Raw genomic sequence first — 18065 nt, forward strand, 5'->3', positions numbered from 1 at the left:
GGAAGCCAGCGTATGGTTTTCCTTGTCACCCAAATCAGAAAGTGTAGGAAGCCAGCGTATGGTTTTCCTTGTCACCCAAATCAGAAAGTTTAGGAAGCCAGCGTATGGTTTTCCTTGTCACCCAAATCAGACAGTTTAGGAAGCCAGCGTATGGTTTTCCTTGTCACCCAAATCAGACAGTTTAGGAAGCCAGCGTATGGTTTTCCTTGTCACCCAAATCAGACAGTTTAGGAAGCCAGCGTATGGTTTTCCTTGTCACCCAAATCAGAAAGTGTAGGAAGCCAGCGTATGGTTTTCCTTGTCACCCAAATCAGAAAGTGTAGGAAGCCAGCGTATGGTTTTCCTTGTCACCCAAATCAGAAAGTGTAGGAAGCCAGCGTATGGTTTTCCTTGTCACCCAAATCAGACAGTTTAGGAAGCCAGCGTATGGTTTTCCTTGTCACCCAAATCAGACAGTTTAGGAAGCCAGCGTATGGTTTTCCTTGTCACCCAAATCAGAAAGTTTAGGAAGCCAGCGTATGGTTTTCCTTGTCACCCAAATCAGACAGTTTAGGAAGCCAGCGTATGGTTTTCCTTGTCACCCAAATCAGACAGTTTAGGAAGCCAGCGTATGGTTTTCCTTGTCACCCAAATCAGAAAGTGTAGGAAGCCAGCGTATGGTTTTCCTTGTCACCCAAATCAGAAAGTTTAGGAAGCCAGCGTATGGTTTTCCTTGTCACCCAAATCAGACAGTTTAGGAAGCCAGCGTATGGTTTTCCTTGTCACCCAAATCAGAAAGTTTAGGAAGCCAGCGTATGGTTTTCCTTGTCACCCAAATCAGACAGTTTAGGAAGCCAGCGTATGGTTTTCCTTGTCACCCAAATCAGACAGTTTAGGAAGCCAGCGTATGGTTTTCCTTGTCACCCAAATCAGAAAGTGTAGGAAGCCAGCGTATGGTTTTCCTTGTCACCCAAATCAGACAGTTTAGGAAGCCAGCGTATGGTTTTCCTTGTCACCCAAATCAGAAAGTGTAGGAAGCCAGCGTATGGTTTTCCTTGTCACCCAAATCAGAAAGTTTAGGAAGCCAGCGTATGGTTTTCCTTGTCACCCAAATCAGACAGTTTAGGAAGCCAGCGTATGGTTTTCCTTGTCACCCAAATCAGAAAGTGTAGGAAGCCAGCGTATGGTTTTCCTTGTCACCCAAATCAGAAAGTGTAGGAAGCCAGCGTATGGTTTTCCTTGTCACCCAAATCAGAAAGTGTAGGAAGCCAGCGTATGGTTTTCCTTGTCACCCAAATCAGAAAGTGTAGGAAGCCAGCGTATGGTTTTCCTTGTCACCCAAATCAGAAAGTGTAGGAAGCCAGCGTATGGTTTTCCTTGTCACCCAAATCAGAAAGTTTAGGAAGCCAGCGTATGGTTTTCCTTGTCACCCAAATCAGACAGTTTAGGAAGCCAGCGTATGGTTTTCCTTGTCACCCAAATCAGAAAGTGTAGGAAGCCAGCGTATGGTTTTCCTTGTCACCCAAATCAGAAAGTGTAGGAAGCCAGCGTATGGTTTTCCTTGTCACCCAAATCAGAAAGTGTAGGAAGCCAGCGTATGGTTTTCCTTGTCACCCAAATCAGAAAGTGTAGGAAGCCAGCGTATGGTTTTCCTTGTCACCCAAATCAGAAAGTGTAGGAAGCCAGCGTATGGTTTTCCTTGTCACCCAGATCAGAAAGTGTAGGAAGCCAGCGTATGGTTTTCCTTGTCACCCAAATCAGAAAGTGTAGGAAGCCAGCGTATGGTTTTCCTTGTCACCCAAATCAGAAAGTGTAGGAAGCCAGCGTATGGTTTTCCTTGTCACCCAGATCAGAAAGTGTAGGAAGCCAGCGTATGGTTTTCCTTGTCACCCAGACCAGAAAGTGTAGGAAGCCAGCGTGTGGTTTTCCTTGTCACCCAGATCAGAAAGTGTAGGAAGCCAGCGTATGGTTTTCCTTGTCACCCAGATCAGAAAGTGTAGGAAGCCAGCGTATGGTTTTCCTTGTCACCCAGATCAGAAAGTGTAGGAAGCCAGCGTGTGGTTTTCCTTGTCACCCAGACCAGAAAGTGTAGGAAGCCAGCGTATGGTTTTCCTTGTCACCCAGATCAGAAAGTGTAGGAAGCCAGCGTATGGTTTTCCTTGTCACCCAAATCAGAAAGTTTAGGAAGCCAGCGTATGGTTTTCCTTCCCAAAGCGACCTTTAAGTAGCACAAGCAGCATGATATTGATTTCCCTGTTTTGATGTTGATCACTGTGTATTGATGAAGTTTGTGTCCACAGGATTGGAAGGCAACCGCCCTCACATGCTGATCGGAATCATCGTGCGACAAAAATTGAAGCGTCGCGCTGAGTCCTCCGACTCCCCAGCTTCCAGCAAGTCCGCTAGCAGCTCCAGCAAACACCAGGGCAAGTCCTCCGCCAAGAAGCCACGCGTTGCAAAAGACGAGGAGACTGAGGCCTACTCCCCAACGGCCGACGGAGAGGTGATATCGGGTGCGGAAGCGCTGTACATTCCCACCCCCACCACCGTCCCTGTACGCGCTGGGTCGTCTGCTTCATCCTCGTCAACCTCCACCCCTTCCTCCTTCACTGCGTCGTCCAGAAAAGATCCTGCTTCAAAACAGACCCCTCCTGAGGGTAAGTTGTCATGGATACAAGACTGGTGATAAATAAACCGCTGGATATCCTACTGAACATAGTTTGAAAAACGAGGATGAAAATGGCTTGTTCGTTTGATACTTTTGTATTTGTTGTAGGTACCAGGGGTAGTGTGCACGAGAAAAATACCTACAGCTGCGATAGTTCTGCCATTTTTTTCACTTAGTGTTGTTAACATTGAGAGAGCTTACTTCCCTTCTTTTTTTTTTTCATAAAGAGCCCAAATTATATCAAAATACATCACGTTTAAGTGCTGATGAAGACCATTCACTTCTAGATGCAGACAGTATTGTAACAGTTGCTGTTTTAAATTAGAGTAATCATTGTTTTATATTGCTTCAGATGCAGAGCCGTACTCCCCTAGCAAAGCTGTGGTGGCTGACGACGAGGACGTGCCCTATGACCCCGAGGACGCTGGTACTTTTGACGATGATGACGACACCCCCACCGCTGCTACGACCCCAGCAAAAGACACTGCCACGCAAAGCAAGACAACAGCCGTCACAACCTCTGTCACTGTGGCAGCACCGGTCACCAGCACACCAGCTGTAGCACCGGTCAGCACTCCATCACCGGTCAGCACTACGGTGGACATCGACAGCGTGATGGAGAAAATCTCGGCCAGCAATGACCCCGAGGAAATCTCCTCCATCATGGTGGCCACGCTCGCGAAGGCCAAGGACTCCGCTGAGCAACAGCGCCTTCTGGCCACACTCACTGCTCGCGTCGAGCAGCAGAAGAAGCTCAAAGCCGGGAAACCAGCGTCTGAAGGTTCGTCGCTGTCAGACACTGCGAAAATTTCCCCTGCAGTGGCACCATCAACTGACACTGCTAAAACCTCCCCATCAGTTACGCTATCTACTGCCAAAACTTCGTCCACAGCTACACCTTCAGCACATGCTGCTAAACCATCTGCTGCAGTTTTAACCTCCACAGATAGTGTTACGCCTTCCTCTGAGCTGTTGTCTTCTGTTACCTTGACGACCACAGCTCAGTCGGACATCAAGGCAGCGATCGCCGCTCTCACTGCCGCTGCCGGCATCTTTTCTTCCGGCATCTCATCAGCTCCCTCTACCTCGGTAACAGCATCGTCAACGTTGCCATCGGCAACAGTAGCAGCAGCAGTGACCATGGCAGCACAAACTAAAATCAGTGTCGGTGAAAGCGTGTCGAGCAGCGCCCCTGTCGTCAAACCCACGGCACCCGTGTCCAGGATTTCGACGCTGACCCCAGATACCGAAAACATGCCCCTGGCACTGAAAGCGCTGATGGAGGAACTGAAGGGCAACACGCAGATGGCCCGTGCTGTTGACAAGCGTACGGACCGCCGAGAGTGGGAGAAGAAAGAGGCAGCGGCGGCAGGGAAGGAGGGTGGTGGTGGGGACAAGACACAAAGTTCGGCAGGCGACAAGGCTCAGCAAGGCAGCAAACTCTCCGAGTCCTTCATCCCGGGCCTGGGGGGAGTGAAGGATGAAGGGGATGGGCAGGAGGAGGGGGATGAGAGTAAACTGTCTGAGCGTAAAGACAAGTGCGATGAAGTGACATCATCCACGGACAGCGGTCAGAAAGAGAAGCCGAAGAGTTTGGAGGAAGGACTGGTGACATCGTCCAGTCTAGCCACCAGTGATAGCAGACAGTTCGGTCAGGTCAAGGACACCCCAGTGCTTCCTTCAGCATCGGTGGTCGAACCCCCACAGGATCAAGACGACCGTTTCCCCCCTCATCCCTCCCTGCCAGCCCCGGTGCCACCCCCCTCGGTCAGCGCTGGGTACCCCCCTTCGCACACACCCTTCATGATGGCTTCGCACCCCATGGGCCATCCTCCAATGGACGTCGGGGACATTGACCATCGCCGACATCCACACGCCCCTCCCATATTCCCCGCCATGGGCATGATGCCCCACACCTTCCCCCCTCGCCCCGCCCAGCAACCCCCACCCCCTGGCACGGAACTTGTGGGTGAGGCTGACGTGGACATGCGGCAGGCTACCAAGAGACCAGGCCCTCTCCTTCCTGACCCGGTGCTTGGGAAGCTGCCTCGTACAGACACAACCACAGCCTCCTCCTCTTCCCACGGCCCTCCTCCTCTCCCACCCCTTCCTCCCCAGCCGCCACCCCCTCTCCCCCCTCTTCCCTCCGCATCAGGTTCTAAAGACAGCGGGTTGCTAGGCGAGGCGGAGCGCTATGAGAGACCGGGTGGCGGGCGGCACTCGCAGGAACGCTGGCGGCGAGAAGGCGGCCAGGACTACGACCATCGCAGACACCACCCGCCAGACCCCCACTCCCGCTATTCCCCGGGATCATCCCACCACCATCACCACCATCGCCGGTCGGCGTCCCCTTCCCATCGCTATCGTCAGGACAGAGACGATAGGCATCGGCGGGACCATAACAGGGACAGGCACTGACCTTCCACATCCAAAACCTGTCTGGGAATGCAGTTAACTGACTTCTGCTGTGGTCTTTGCAAGGCAAGCTTTGTGGTGAACATATTCTTAACAAAATCCGCAGTCTGTTTTGGGATGCTTGTGGTTGCCAACATCTATGAAACTCACTGATTGAAAAGGTTTGGTATTGGTGGAGCAGTTCTTAAAGTGTTTTTGTGTAAAGTGCCATGCTAGATACAGTGGAGTCCGGGTACAACGAATCTCAAGGGAGATACATTTTAGTTCGTTATATCAGTAATTCGCTGTAGAGTTTTCAACCCTAAATGGCCTTAAGACAAGTTTTCGCACACACCTTCAAATGATCGTCCCATCGATCTTTCCTTGGAGAGTACAATCTCTGCATGTTTTCAACAGCTTCATAATATAATCCACAGAGGCATAGTTCAAATGTTCACTTTACTGTCACAATTTTAGAAGTAAAATTTAAAAAGTCGTGTAAAAGCATGTACATGTACATTCTGATCAATCTCCGATTTCATGGTGTCCACCAGTTCTGGTACATGTACTACCCTGGCCAAGTTTCCTCTCAAGACATCAACTCCCCATAGGTTAAACTCGGTCACTGACCCGGGTGCAGGAAGTGTTTGCTCTCTCATATGAAAGGGGAACCACCTCTCATAGCTAAAACTGGGTCATTGACCCCGGGGAAGAAGGTCAGTGTCTATAAACAAGGCCACCCAGCTATCACAATGGACCTGCCTTTGATCTCGCCTCACACAGATTGTTGTAGCCTTGTGACCTTTTAGAGCACAGTCATAGCTTAGCAGCTGATTGGAATAGTGAAAACACAGTGGCGGTGACTGTTCCGTGCACCTCCCGCTGTTTGTTCAGAGTTCGCTCAGATTTCGCTCATCACGCGATGTGCACTTGTGTTTGTGTATTTTTGTGTATTTTTGTCTTTGGAGACAATTATTGACATCAGTTCGTTGTAGCCTTGTGACTTTTAGAGACAAAACGGCTCTGGGGCGATGAAAACGTGTTTGTTATAAGAGGGGTTCGTTATGCAAATGAGTTCAAAAGGTTCATTGTAGCCGGAAAGTAACAAGTAAGAAATATAAGGCTGTCTGCCGGGAAATCAATGGCAGTTCGTTAAAAGCGGGATTTCGTTATACCCAGGTTCGTTATAGCTGGACTCCACTGTACACATTGGATTCCCATACAGATAACTTTATCGTTGCATAAAGCAAGCTACTGTTGATCTTGAAACAATGGCTGAGTGTGTGTGGTTTGTGTTGTAGTGCACTAAGATGCAAAGGCAACAGATCAACATCGCTGAGAACAACGCAAGCTAGACTACTTGACTCTTGAGCAAGAGAAGTAAAGGCTTAAACAGTGCACCACTTGAAAACAGTTCTTAAAAGTCTGGTGACCATTGGTGGATGATCAACATTTTAAAATGGTGTTATTGTTAACTCTGTTGTCAGTGTTTGTTACTGTATGCAGCCACAGTATTTTTAGTCCCGTGATTGAGCAGCTTCTTGAGAACTGTAGAGAGACAACACTTGTGTAACTATCACTATCAGTCAGTATCACTGCATTTTTCAGCATCATTTTGTCACAGATTATGGCAAGATGCTGATTATTTAAACTGTTGACTATCATTTACCTGGATTTCACCTATCCATAGTGCATAACTGAAATGTGTGTGTTGGTTAACACTTCAAGCAACCGAGAGAACTGAACTGACCTGCACTGTTTCATTTTACAAGGATTAATGTTTAAGGCCAGGCCTTTTCTTACAATCTGTCCTTGAGAAGACTGAAGCAAAGATAAACATGTATGGAAGACAGTGCAGTGCAAGTTATTAAAATAAGTCCCTGGACTGGAGCTGCCGTTTCTTCAGTGGAGATGTGAACAGTGTTGTACAGTGTTACAACAGCGCTGAACAGTGTTAGCTTTTCCTGTTTGAACCGGTTGTAGCTAGTTTCACACACAATAAGTAACATGAAGCTTGTTGCTGCATGAGAATGTGTGTGTTAAATGGGCAGCTTCCTGGTTACTGCTTCAGTTGCTTTAATAGAGTGGAACTGAGGTCATACAAGAGCAAATCATTCAAGGTTTCCAACTAAGGCAAAAAGCAAATCCACAGTCACATGCGGTGCTGTATCTTTTCATTTGCTGTTTCAACTAAATGTTGGTGATTTCACATAAAATATTTCTTGAAGCTTCTTGCTGCATCCAGGTTACTAATACTATGTGTGCGGAGTGCTACCAAGGTGATACAAGAGCGAAACATTCAAGGGTTTCAACCAAGGCAAGAAGCAAAGCCACAGCAGCGTTCCAGTTGTTTTTGAATTTGATGCCTTGTAAAGCTGACTGAAGATGAATACTTTTCACTATGTTTCAGACTGACTCGTGGGCTGTTCTACTTGTACACAATTTTGTGACTTATTTTTGAATAATTGCAGTCCTTGCATCATTGTCATCATCAATATCAAGTCCTTAGACATTGAGCTGTTATTCCAGCTACCATTATACTTATAGTTACTCACTTTTCTGAAGGCAGTGTGTGCATTTCTGATTAATTGCTACACATTTATCATTTTGTTTGTTGTTTTACCCCCCGCGGGTTAGGGGGAAGAATTTACCCGATGCTCCCCAGCATGTCGTAAGAGGCGACTAACGGATTCTGTTTCTCCTTTTACCCTTGTTAAGTGTTTCTTGTATAGAATATAGTCAATTTTTGTAAAGATTTTAGTCGAGCAGTATGTAAGAAATGTTAAGTCCTTTGTACTGGAAACTTGCATTCTCCCAGTAAGGTCATATGTTGTACTACGTTGCAAGCCCCTGGAGCAAATTTTTGATTAGTGCTTTTGTGAACAAGAAACTATTGACAAGTGGCTCTATCCCCTCTCCCCCCTTTCCCCGTCGCGATATAACCTTCGTGGTTGAAAACGACGTTAAGCAACAAATAAAGAAAGAAAGTTTGTTGTTTTTGTATGTGTATGTTTTTTTGTGTTTTTTGTTTTGTAAGTTTTTGTGCTTCAAGTGCTGTCACTAAATTGCCTTGCAATTGCATTGCCTTAGTATCCAACCAACCCCAGATGCATGTATCTTGTGTTGTCTTGTGGAGTGGCTCTAAGAAAGACACCCCATACCCACACCCTTACTCTTATCCCAAAGTAACTGTGGCACTCATCGTCTGGTAGGAAAGACACTGACATGGAGATAGAAATACTTTGAATACATTTTTATACAACAGGGCAACTTCAAAAGAGAGCTGGAAATAAATGTTGTTGGTATTTGTGTTGTTTCTTGTTCATCTTAATTTTCAGTTGCTGTTTATTAATTTGCAGACTTTTCTGTTCATTTCACACTGTTTTCATACATACAATTTTCAACAAAAATGTTGTTTGCCTTTGAGAAATGTTGACTGCAGAACACTGTTGACAAGACAACTGTCTTGAAGATGCTTTAAAACCAAGTCCAATGTAACTGTAAGGTTTCTAATCAGTCATACCTTCCTGTTTTGATTTTTTCTCTTTGTGTTTTATTATTTTTCATTTCAATTAATTGATTCAGTGGCTGGCTTGTTCTGTTCACAGTTCAGACTATTGAGAACCTAGAAAATGTTTCATACCTAAATATTCTCTGTGCTTTGTACAAAAGCATTATAACTTGTAATTCGTGTTCTGCGTTAGTTTGCGACTGTTAGATTGAAGCATTGTTTGCTCTTTGTTTGGATGACTTGATTTGCATTGAGAACGAATGTCTAATTTTTCACCACACAGTTTTTACTTTGTCCATTTGATTATTTTATGCATGTATGATTCTATACTCTTGTCAAAAGAAACACCATTTGTGTGTGAAGATTTGGTAACTGCTGGGTTGCTGAAGAGGAGAAATGTATAAACACAGCAGTTTAGTTAGAATTCATCAATTTCATGACTTGGAATGTGTTTGGCAACTGAACCTGTAGATGAAAAAAAAGTCAGATTTCTTTCTCGTTTCTGCAGATGTAGCAGTGGGAAAGTATGCAAAGTGAAACTTGAATTTCAATTGTTTCAGAAAGATCTTTACTGTACTAGAATGATGTTAGCCGGTACTTTGAGGAATTTTATGGATTGACATTTCAAAATGCTTAAAATCTAATCAGCAAGCAGACACATCTGTCATTTAGCTGATCCCCCCCCCCCCCCCCCCCCCCCCTGTTAAAAGAGGAAATGAAAGCAGTTTTTGTGTTTCTTTTTGACTTGAGTATATCGATGGTTCAAAAACTGTGAGGATGTCAATTTTTAGCCTGTTTTGTGCGGATGTGTATAAAAGAAAGTTCTTAAATATTAAACAAGTTTGACTGCCATCATTAAATCATTTGCAGTTGGTCTGAACAATACTCTTGTATATATATGTGTGTGTGGGTGGGTGTTACAGTGTGTGTTCTGTGTGTGTGTGTCACTGTGTGTGTGTGGGTGTTACTGTGTGTGTTTCTGTGTGGGTGTGTCACTGTGTGTGTGTGTCACTGTGTGTGTGTGGGTGTTACTGTGTGTGTTTCTGTGTGGGTGTGTCACTGTGTTTGTGTGTCACTGTGTGTGTGTGTGTGTGTGTGTGTGCAGGGCTCCCCACAGTTGCTTCACCTGGAGGGTCCTGGGACCCCCAACTTTAATGTATAGGGTAACATTTTTAGATAGTCTGAAGACCAGGGGGTTCATATTCTTGCTTTCGGAAGTCAAATTCCTCACCAACACATGACCTTCGGAGCGCTTATTTCAATCTAATACCGGCTCTCTGAGCCCTTCACAAAAACGTTATGTCATGTCTGTCAGATTAACCCTGTAAATCTGTGTTGGTTCAGATTTAGCCAAACATTTTCTGAAAACAGTACCGCATGATAACCGATTTGTAGAGGTATTTTCAGGTTTAGTTTATCAGGGGACCCTCTCCACGCATTTCTAGTACGTGCATGTAGGATGCATGGACGCACGGTTTGGTGAGCCCTGATGTGTCTTGTGTTTGCGTGTGTGTGTGACAAACATATAGAAGTCTGTCTCCTTCAAATTTGAACAAATTGGTTGCATCAAGTTGCTGATTGTATTTCCTGTTATTCTGCTCGTGTACTCATTTGGCTCAACACATACTAACCAGGAGGAAACAGCAGCAGCAACAACAAGAGACAAAATGAACTTATTTACAGTAGAAGACCTCTGAAACTATTAAAAAAAAACATGTCCTAAAACTGGAAAGTGGAGATGGAGGTACATTTACAAACCTAAGCAGAAAATTGGGAGAAATAAAGGGGGAAATAGTGACTTTAAAGGGGGAAATAGTGACGTGACTTTAAAGGGGGAAATAGTGACTTTAAAGGGGGATGTCTTAAAACGGAGGGTCATAAAAATGTAGGTGTTCCAGTAGACTACATTTTAAAACACCAAGACACATGCATGACTTTGTGCTCACAGACATTTTGCTGTCCCTATTGACCAAGAAATATTGGTTGCTGACTATTTTTAAGAAAAGTTCAATGAATACTTGTTTGTACACTCACACATTTGCACTAACAGTAACATGCACAAACTCAGTCACGCAAACACATGCATGCACACGTGCACACACACACAAACCAACACACACACACACACACACACATGTACACACAAACCAACACACACACACAAACCAACACACACACACACACACACACACAAACCAACACACACACACACACACACAAACCAACACACACACACACACACACACAAACCAACACACACACACACAAACCAACACACACACACACAAACCAACACACACACACAAACCAACACACACACACACACACACAAACCAACACTGGGACACACACACACAAACCAACACACACACACACACACACACACAAACCAACACACACACACACACACAAACCAACACACACACACACACACACACACACAAACCAACACACACACACACACACACACACAAACCAACACACACACACACAAACCAACACACACACATATACCACAAAAATGCACACTACAGTGGTACCTGCCATGAAAGGACACCGGTTTGGGACCAGCCAAGAGTTCTCGGCTTTCCAGATGGACTTTCATGACAGGTAAGTTTTGCCAAAGATAAAAGACCAATGAGCTGTCCTGTATTAGAAATTGACCTGTCATTGGAAGGGTCTCGCATCGCAGGTAGCACAGTATAACACTAACACGTGCGCTGCACACACACACACACACACACACACGGTGCACCCACCCACCCATACATACACAAACACAGCTACGGAGTCATTTTCTGTGTGTGTTTCTTTTGGGTTTTTTTGCCTGCACACAACACACAAAACATTTAATACCGAGAGCTAAACAGACAGAGTAGCAGACAATTGCTCAGACGGATAGTCATTCAAACAGTAATTTCGTTCGCGTAGCGCTTTGAACTTCGGATAAGGCGCTATATAAATAAAGAGAATTAAATAAATAAATAAATAAATAAAGAGAATTATTATTATTATTATAATTATTTCGCTCGTCTCGGGTAAAAAGACGCTTCAAGTGGAGATAACTCCACAGAATTGTCTTGCGTGGCAGCAATGAAGCAAACGAAAGCAGAGGCAGGAAACGAACCAATAGTGTTCTCTTCTGCTGTTGTTAATCCCATGCAGTTACGCACATGTGAAACCTCTGACTGATACAGGTAACATAAAGAATTTTAGTCTTAGACGATAAGGATTGTTTTTGAATGCAAAGGACGTATGTGACACTGGAAGTAAGATCAATAGCAGACGGTGACAAATTCATAGAAAACAACAATCACAATTGGTAACGCCTTCTTAACAACCACGCAAATGAATGCTCTACAAATTAGCAAAATTCGGGCAATACATTTCAGTACTAATTTTGGTGAGCTCTGCAGCTGATGTTTTGTAAAGATTGTGAAATATTTAAAGTTTGTATGCTGCAGATTTCACACCAAGGATGCCTGACTGAAATGGTGTGTGTGTGTGTGTAAGATTTATCACCAGCTCTTCATAAAGAAAGGCAGAAATTTTACCGCAGTCATTCCACCGCAGACTCAAAACTGTTCAGGGTGGAAGAGAATTTACTGGTCCATCCCACCTTTAATTGTTGCAAATTGATCATTTGCAAAATTTTCTTCCGTCCCAGCTGTCACGGACATTTGCCTCCCCCTTCCCCCCATTTCCCATAGTAAAGAAATGTATGTAATCACTTTGCACTTGTAGTGTTTTATTATTATTATTATTATTAGTAGTAGTAGTAGTATTATTACTATTTATTATTATTATTGTTGAATTGTTTCTTGTATTGTTTTTGCTCTCCCTCACCCCTCAACTCCCTTTTCTGTACATAGTCTGATTTTTTTTTGTTTTAGTTCCTTTTATTTGGTGTTGAATGAAATGTGTTTTTAGGCCAAAAAAAAAATTTGTCTGTTTAGGGTAACATGACCCAAAAAAGTAGGGTCGGTAGGTAGGTAAAGTTTTTTTGTTTTTTTTTTGTTTTTTGTGTAAATGCTATGTTGGCTGAACATTCACTTCTTATATTTGATGAATACATGTTTCAAAACTAACGTATAAATAAAACAGAGAGAAAGGGAGAGAAAGAAACGCCAAATGTCTCTTTTTAGCATTTTTACCTCTTTTTTTTTCTTTTTTTTTTGAAATCAAAAAAAAGTTTTTGGGTCGGCGCCAAATCGATAGGGTCGGTCGGGTTACCCTAAACAGACAATTTTTTTTTTTTTGGCCTTACTGTGTTTTTTAATTTTCCATGTACCCTCACGGGGTTTTATTGGAATAATAAAACTTGACTTGACTTGACTTGACTTGACTTGCAGAAAATGTGCACCTAGCTCTGACCAGCCATTTTACTTTCAACTTAAAGAAAAGAATTTCAAGAGTCCGGGGCAGGAGGAGAGATTCTCTGTGTGTGTATAGTTTGCATGGCCAACTTTCTTTCTTTCTTTATTTGGTGTTTAACATCGTTTTCAACCATTCAAGATTATATCGCGACGGGGAAAGGGGGGAGATGGGATAGGGGAAAGGGGGGAGATGGGATAGAGCCACTTGTTAATTGTTTCTTGTTCACAAAAGCACTAATCAAAAAATTGCTCCAGGGGCTTGCAACGTAGTACAATATATGACCTTACTGGGAGAATGCAAGTTTCCAGTACAAAGGACTCAACATTTCTTACATACTGCTTGACTAAAATCTTTACAAACATTGACTATATTCTATACAAGAAACATTTAACAAGGGTAAAAGGAGAAACAGAACCGTTAGTCGCCTCTTACGACATGCTGGGTAGCATCGGGTAAATTCTTTCTCGTCCCAACCAATATGGGACTCCCCCTAACCCGCGGGAGGTACATGGCCAACTAAGATTGATCACGTTTGTAACTGCAGTATTCAACTTTCTACTAAATATGTTTGTCTACATGGAGGTTAATTATAGCTAGCACAGGGAATCCCCCTACCCCCCCCCCCCCTCCATTTAAGACTTCCTCCTTTTTATGACCTTACTTTTTTAGACTTTCTGTTGATAACCTCTGGCTCTGGGTTTGTCAGGTTTTTGAAGGTCTTAAAAGGGGAGTCCCAGTGTGTAAATGTATGTTTTTGTGGCTAAGTTCTCCATGCTTTACTTCAAACCATGAATTCTACTTTTCTTTCCCCAGCCATGTTCAAATTGGAGTCGTACGTGACGCCGTGGCTGCTGGGCTACCTGGACCAGTATGTGAAGCTGCGGCCAGAGGACCTTCAGCTCAGCCTGTGGGGCGGAGACGCCGTCCTCTACAACCTTGACCTTCGCCTCGATGTCCTGCAGAAGGCCATGCAACTGCCCATCACCTTCAAGAGCGGGCACATCCACGAGCTGAGGCTGCACGTGCCGTGGACCAGACTGGGCTGGGAGCCCATGGTGATCACCATCAACACTGTGGAGTGTATAGTCAAGGTGCGCGATACTGCCTACAGCGATGACGCCAGCTCCACGTCTGGTGGTTCGACCGGTAAAGGGACAGCCGCAGCCGTCCGAGCGAGGAGGAAACTGAAGCGCCAGCCGACGGAGGACTTGCCGCCGGGCTACCTGCAGAGTATTCTGAACAGAGTGGTCAACAATGTCACATTCATCGTCAACAACCTGATCCTCAAGTTCGTGGAGGACGACATAGTGCTGTCTGTCAACGTCAAGTCGGCCGAGTGCTACAGCTGTGATCGGGCCTGGAACAGAGCCTTCGTCGACCTCACGCCTCAAGACCTCGTCCTGCGGCGAATGATCAACTTCTCAGACCTCACTATTTGTCTGGACAAAACTAACGCCGACGGTCATATAGAGAACTACCAGGAACCCATGTTGTACCGGTGTTTCATCACGTGTCGCCTGCACATGACGTATGAGAGTGTGAACACCAAAGTGCCAACCCAGACCAAACTGAACGTGATGTGTGAGAGGCTGGACGCTCTGATGTCGGACACGCAGCTACCGATGTTTGTGCGTCTGATAGAGCTGTGTCTGGCGCTGTATTACGGCTACCTGGACACGTTTCCGTCACAAGCTCAACACAAAGAGAGTGATGTGGACACTTCCGCAACTCAAGATGCAAGCCTTTCTTTCAGAGGTATTAAACTCTTTCATTCTAGTTCATTGAGTTCATAATCACTGTGAGGTTTACAATTTTGAATGGGAGAGGTTTTTTTTTTTTTATCTTTAAACAGTTTTCAATTTTATTTCTAGGATTTAATGTATTCAGTATTTCATGGCCCCTATGAACAAATTAATTTTTGGGGGTATACAAAATTTACATTTTGTTTTCTTATGCCTTTATTTTTCTGAATATTTCTGATTTGTGATGTCACAAAGGGAAGAAAAAACAATCCTCAACGTATTTGAAAAAGCTCAAACAGGAGAGATGTTTAGGACTGTGGATATTGTTACAGATGATGAGACGGAGGAGCTGGAGGGAGTGGAGGATGGACAGGGGTGGGGGGCGTGGATGTGGTCCATGGTGCCCCAGATCTTGCCAGAGGATGAGGGTGAGTTCGGACAGCGCAGCCACCTGCTCAACGAACCCCCCGTCCTGTCCCTGGGCTTCTACATTCAGCAGGCTACGCTCACCTTCAAGGTCAGGCACAACTGACATTTTGGACATTTTAGTGAATTTGGGATTATGTATTTTAGCTTTGTGCAATAGACAATGTTTGGAAATAAAATGGTTTGGGTTTGTAGTGTCTGTGGAAGAGTTGCGGCCTGACAGTGAGGCAGACAACACCACATGTCACCACCAGCCATCGCAGTAAGATGTTTACTCCGATGTGTATTTTATGCAATATCCATTCAATATGATGCCTTTTAAACAATATGCACATCAGAGCCACAGTCGATTTGCTGTCGATGAACTGCTGAGTCTGAATACTGATGTCAATTTGCTAGCAGCGTAAACACAATAGAACATTTTGCATATTGTATTGTTTTTTACCGAGGCTCCTTCTCATCAAAGAGGCCCATGTTTGAGGAATCAGTGCAGTTGACCTCAAGCTGTTTGTGTCTGTTACAGGTGACTGAACACAGTCGAGAGAAGTCGCGCATGAGAGGAGGCCGGAAGCTGAGTTTTCAACCCTTCCTGGTGCTGAGGGCGCAGGGGGTGGGGGTGGAGATACTGCTGCAAGGCCTGACCTTTTTCAACGCACAGTGTGGCATTCGCCTCATTAGTCTCGCCTCCCTAGGACCCTGCATCTGTGGGCAGACCGCTGATACTTCACCACAGGTAAATGTTCAACAGCTTAATCAAGTTAATGCATGCTAATAGTTTCAGTTAGCCATAAATGCAGAAGTAGATTTTTGTATCAGAGGTCATTAGAACATTCAAAAACAGATTAAGTTGCTTTTAAGTATTGCATTGACACAAACAGTGTTATCTATATGTTGCACACATTCTGATGTTACAATGAAGTGCAGTCAGGCGTTGAGAGGTCAATCATTTCTACAAATATGTCACACATAAATACAGCTGTGCTGCTGTCACCTTGTAAACATGTATGTTGTCAGCTCACCAACTGTGGACAGCACAACAGTTGACTGGTTATAGTCTAGGTGTGTGTTGAAGCAAGAAGTACTTAATTTATATAAAATTGTTATTTGACTCTTAATAAAAAAATACAGGGAGTCGTCTCAAGGCTCTAACACGTTTATGTTGAGTTGCTGTGGGTGATATTGCAAACAAAAAGTTGTTCATTATTTTATTTTATTTTATTTTTTCTTAGAGTTTATTTGTAAGAAAGGAAAAGAAAGTTAATTAGTTTTTTCAAAGTGATGCGGGTGAGGAATGTTTGTGTGTGTATTCTTTACAAATATCCAGATCAACATAGGTAGTCACATTTATACATTGTGGCCAGTGAAACCACCCTTGCCAAAATATCCACAAAACGTTGCAGCAATCCCTGATCCTGCGTTGCGGTGCGGAGAGCGGGGGCGGAGAGCTGGCCTACGACTGGGGCTCGCTCTTCGACGCAGCATGCGAGCAGAACCGAGGGGTGAGCGCTCGCTACGTGACGGAGAGAGAGGAGCATTTACAGCGCTACACGGAGCAGTACGGGCAGCAGCGGTTCGGAGCGTTCTGGATGGATTACCTCTTTACTCTGGTACTCCCTCACTCACCTCACTGTAAGTACTCCTGTTTGCCTTCACTTGTACAGACTGACAGATGGACCAAAACATGGATAGGCTTGACCCTTTCGCTGCCTGTAGGACACATGTGAACACAGACACAGACATACATGCATGTTGGTTTGCCCACATGCTCATTCACCGAGGAATATTTGTCCTTTTTTTCTTTTTTTAGATTTGTGTGCGCGTATTTTGGTGCTGTTATATGATGTATTCTGGGAAGAAGTGTACGTGATAGATGAAAAGGTAGATGATCAAGCTTATTCAACTTCAACCGTTAACTAAATATGCTGTCTTCAGAGAAACCACAAATAATCTTGTGATCTTGTGTAGTTCTTCTACTTCTTCTTCGTTCATGGGCTGAAACTTCCACTCATGTTTTTGCATGAGTGGGTTTTTACGTGTATGACCGTTTTTACCCCGCCATCCAGGCAGCATATGCCGATTTTGGGGGAAGCATGCTGGGTATTTTCATGTTTCTATAACCCACCAAACTCTGACATGGATTACAGGATCTTTTCAGTGCGCACTTGGTCTTGTGCTTGCGTGTACACACGAAGGGGGATAAGGCACTAGCAGGTCTGCACATAAGTTGACCTGGGAGATCGGAAAAATCTCCACTCTTAACCCACGGCCGCAGCCGGGATTCGAACTCACGATCTTCCGATTAAGAGGCCTACGTCTTACCACCCCGCCACTGCGCCCGTCATCTTGTGTAGCGAAAATGTATTGTTAATGTTGGTAATCCTTGTATGTGTATGTGTCTGTTACAGCTGGCAGCCAGTCTTCGGACACAGCAGACTCAGGGGAAGGGTCCATCTTCCAGCAGGAAACGACAACCTGTCGCTTTGTGTTTGGATCCAGCCAGATACAAGTCACGTCGTCGTCAGTTCACAGAATTCACAAAGTGCTCTGCTACGCTTGGAACCATTACTACGAACCTTACAAAGGTCACAAAACAAGTAAGTCATACTGCCAGTATATGAGGGGGTGGGGGGAGTTGGGTATGATGAAAGGTACCGTGCTGACACAAAAACTCATAATTATTTGTCCATGCTGGCGTGATATATATGACCTAGTTTTGCTGCATATTTCATTACATATTTAATGCAAATTTGAGGTTTTGCCATGTTTGTAAGCGTGTCTATTGTAGCACTGGCGGGTGCATTGTTTAGGTTCAGAGGCAATGTGGGCTACTGTAAGCTGTAAGGGTTTTTCTAGTGATACATGTATTTAAAATTTCTGATGCATGAAGTATTAATGTTCAGGGCCCTGAACAAACAAGAATAGAATGATGTTTGTGCTGTGTTACAAATGTGAACACATACCTGTTTAA

At 44.5% G+C, this 18065-nt stretch overlaps 2 protein-coding genes across 3 annotated transcripts in view; both read left to right on the forward strand.

The window, feature by feature from the left end:
• LOC138979794 (death-inducer obliterator 1-like) overlaps positions 1–9445 on the forward strand; it is a 52851-nt gene extending 43406 nt beyond the window's left edge. For both annotated transcript variants that reach the window (XM_070352537.1, XM_070352538.1), the window contains exons 23-24: positions 2280–2636; positions 3000–9445. In XM_070352537.1, coding sequence (XP_070208638.1) covers positions 2280–2636; positions 3000–5065 — 2423 coding nt within the window. In that variant the 3' untranslated portion in view covers positions 5066–9445. The remainder of the gene's footprint in view (positions 1–2279; positions 2637–2999) is intronic.
• A 2180-nt stretch (positions 9446–11625) lies between these two features.
• Positions 11626–18065, forward strand: part of LOC138979799 (intermembrane lipid transfer protein VPS13B-like) — a 73489-nt gene continuing 67049 nt past the window's right edge. The window contains exons 1-6 of the mRNA XM_070352542.1: positions 11626–11749; positions 13743–14684; positions 15004–15188; positions 15621–15830; positions 16498–16726; positions 17503–17691. Coding sequence (XP_070208643.1) covers positions 13745–14684; positions 15004–15188; positions 15621–15830; positions 16498–16726; positions 17503–17691 — 1753 coding nt within the window. The 5' untranslated portion in view covers positions 11626–11749; positions 13743–13744. The remainder of the gene's footprint in view (positions 11750–13742; positions 14685–15003; positions 15189–15620; positions 15831–16497; positions 16727–17502; positions 17692–18065) is intronic.

This window comes from Littorina saxatilis, linkage group LG11 (genome assembly GCF_037325665.1).
Source record: "Littorina saxatilis isolate snail1 linkage group LG11, US_GU_Lsax_2.0, whole genome shotgun sequence".
NCBI classification, from domain to species: Eukaryota; Metazoa; Mollusca; class Gastropoda; order Littorinimorpha; family Littorinidae; genus Littorina; species Littorina saxatilis.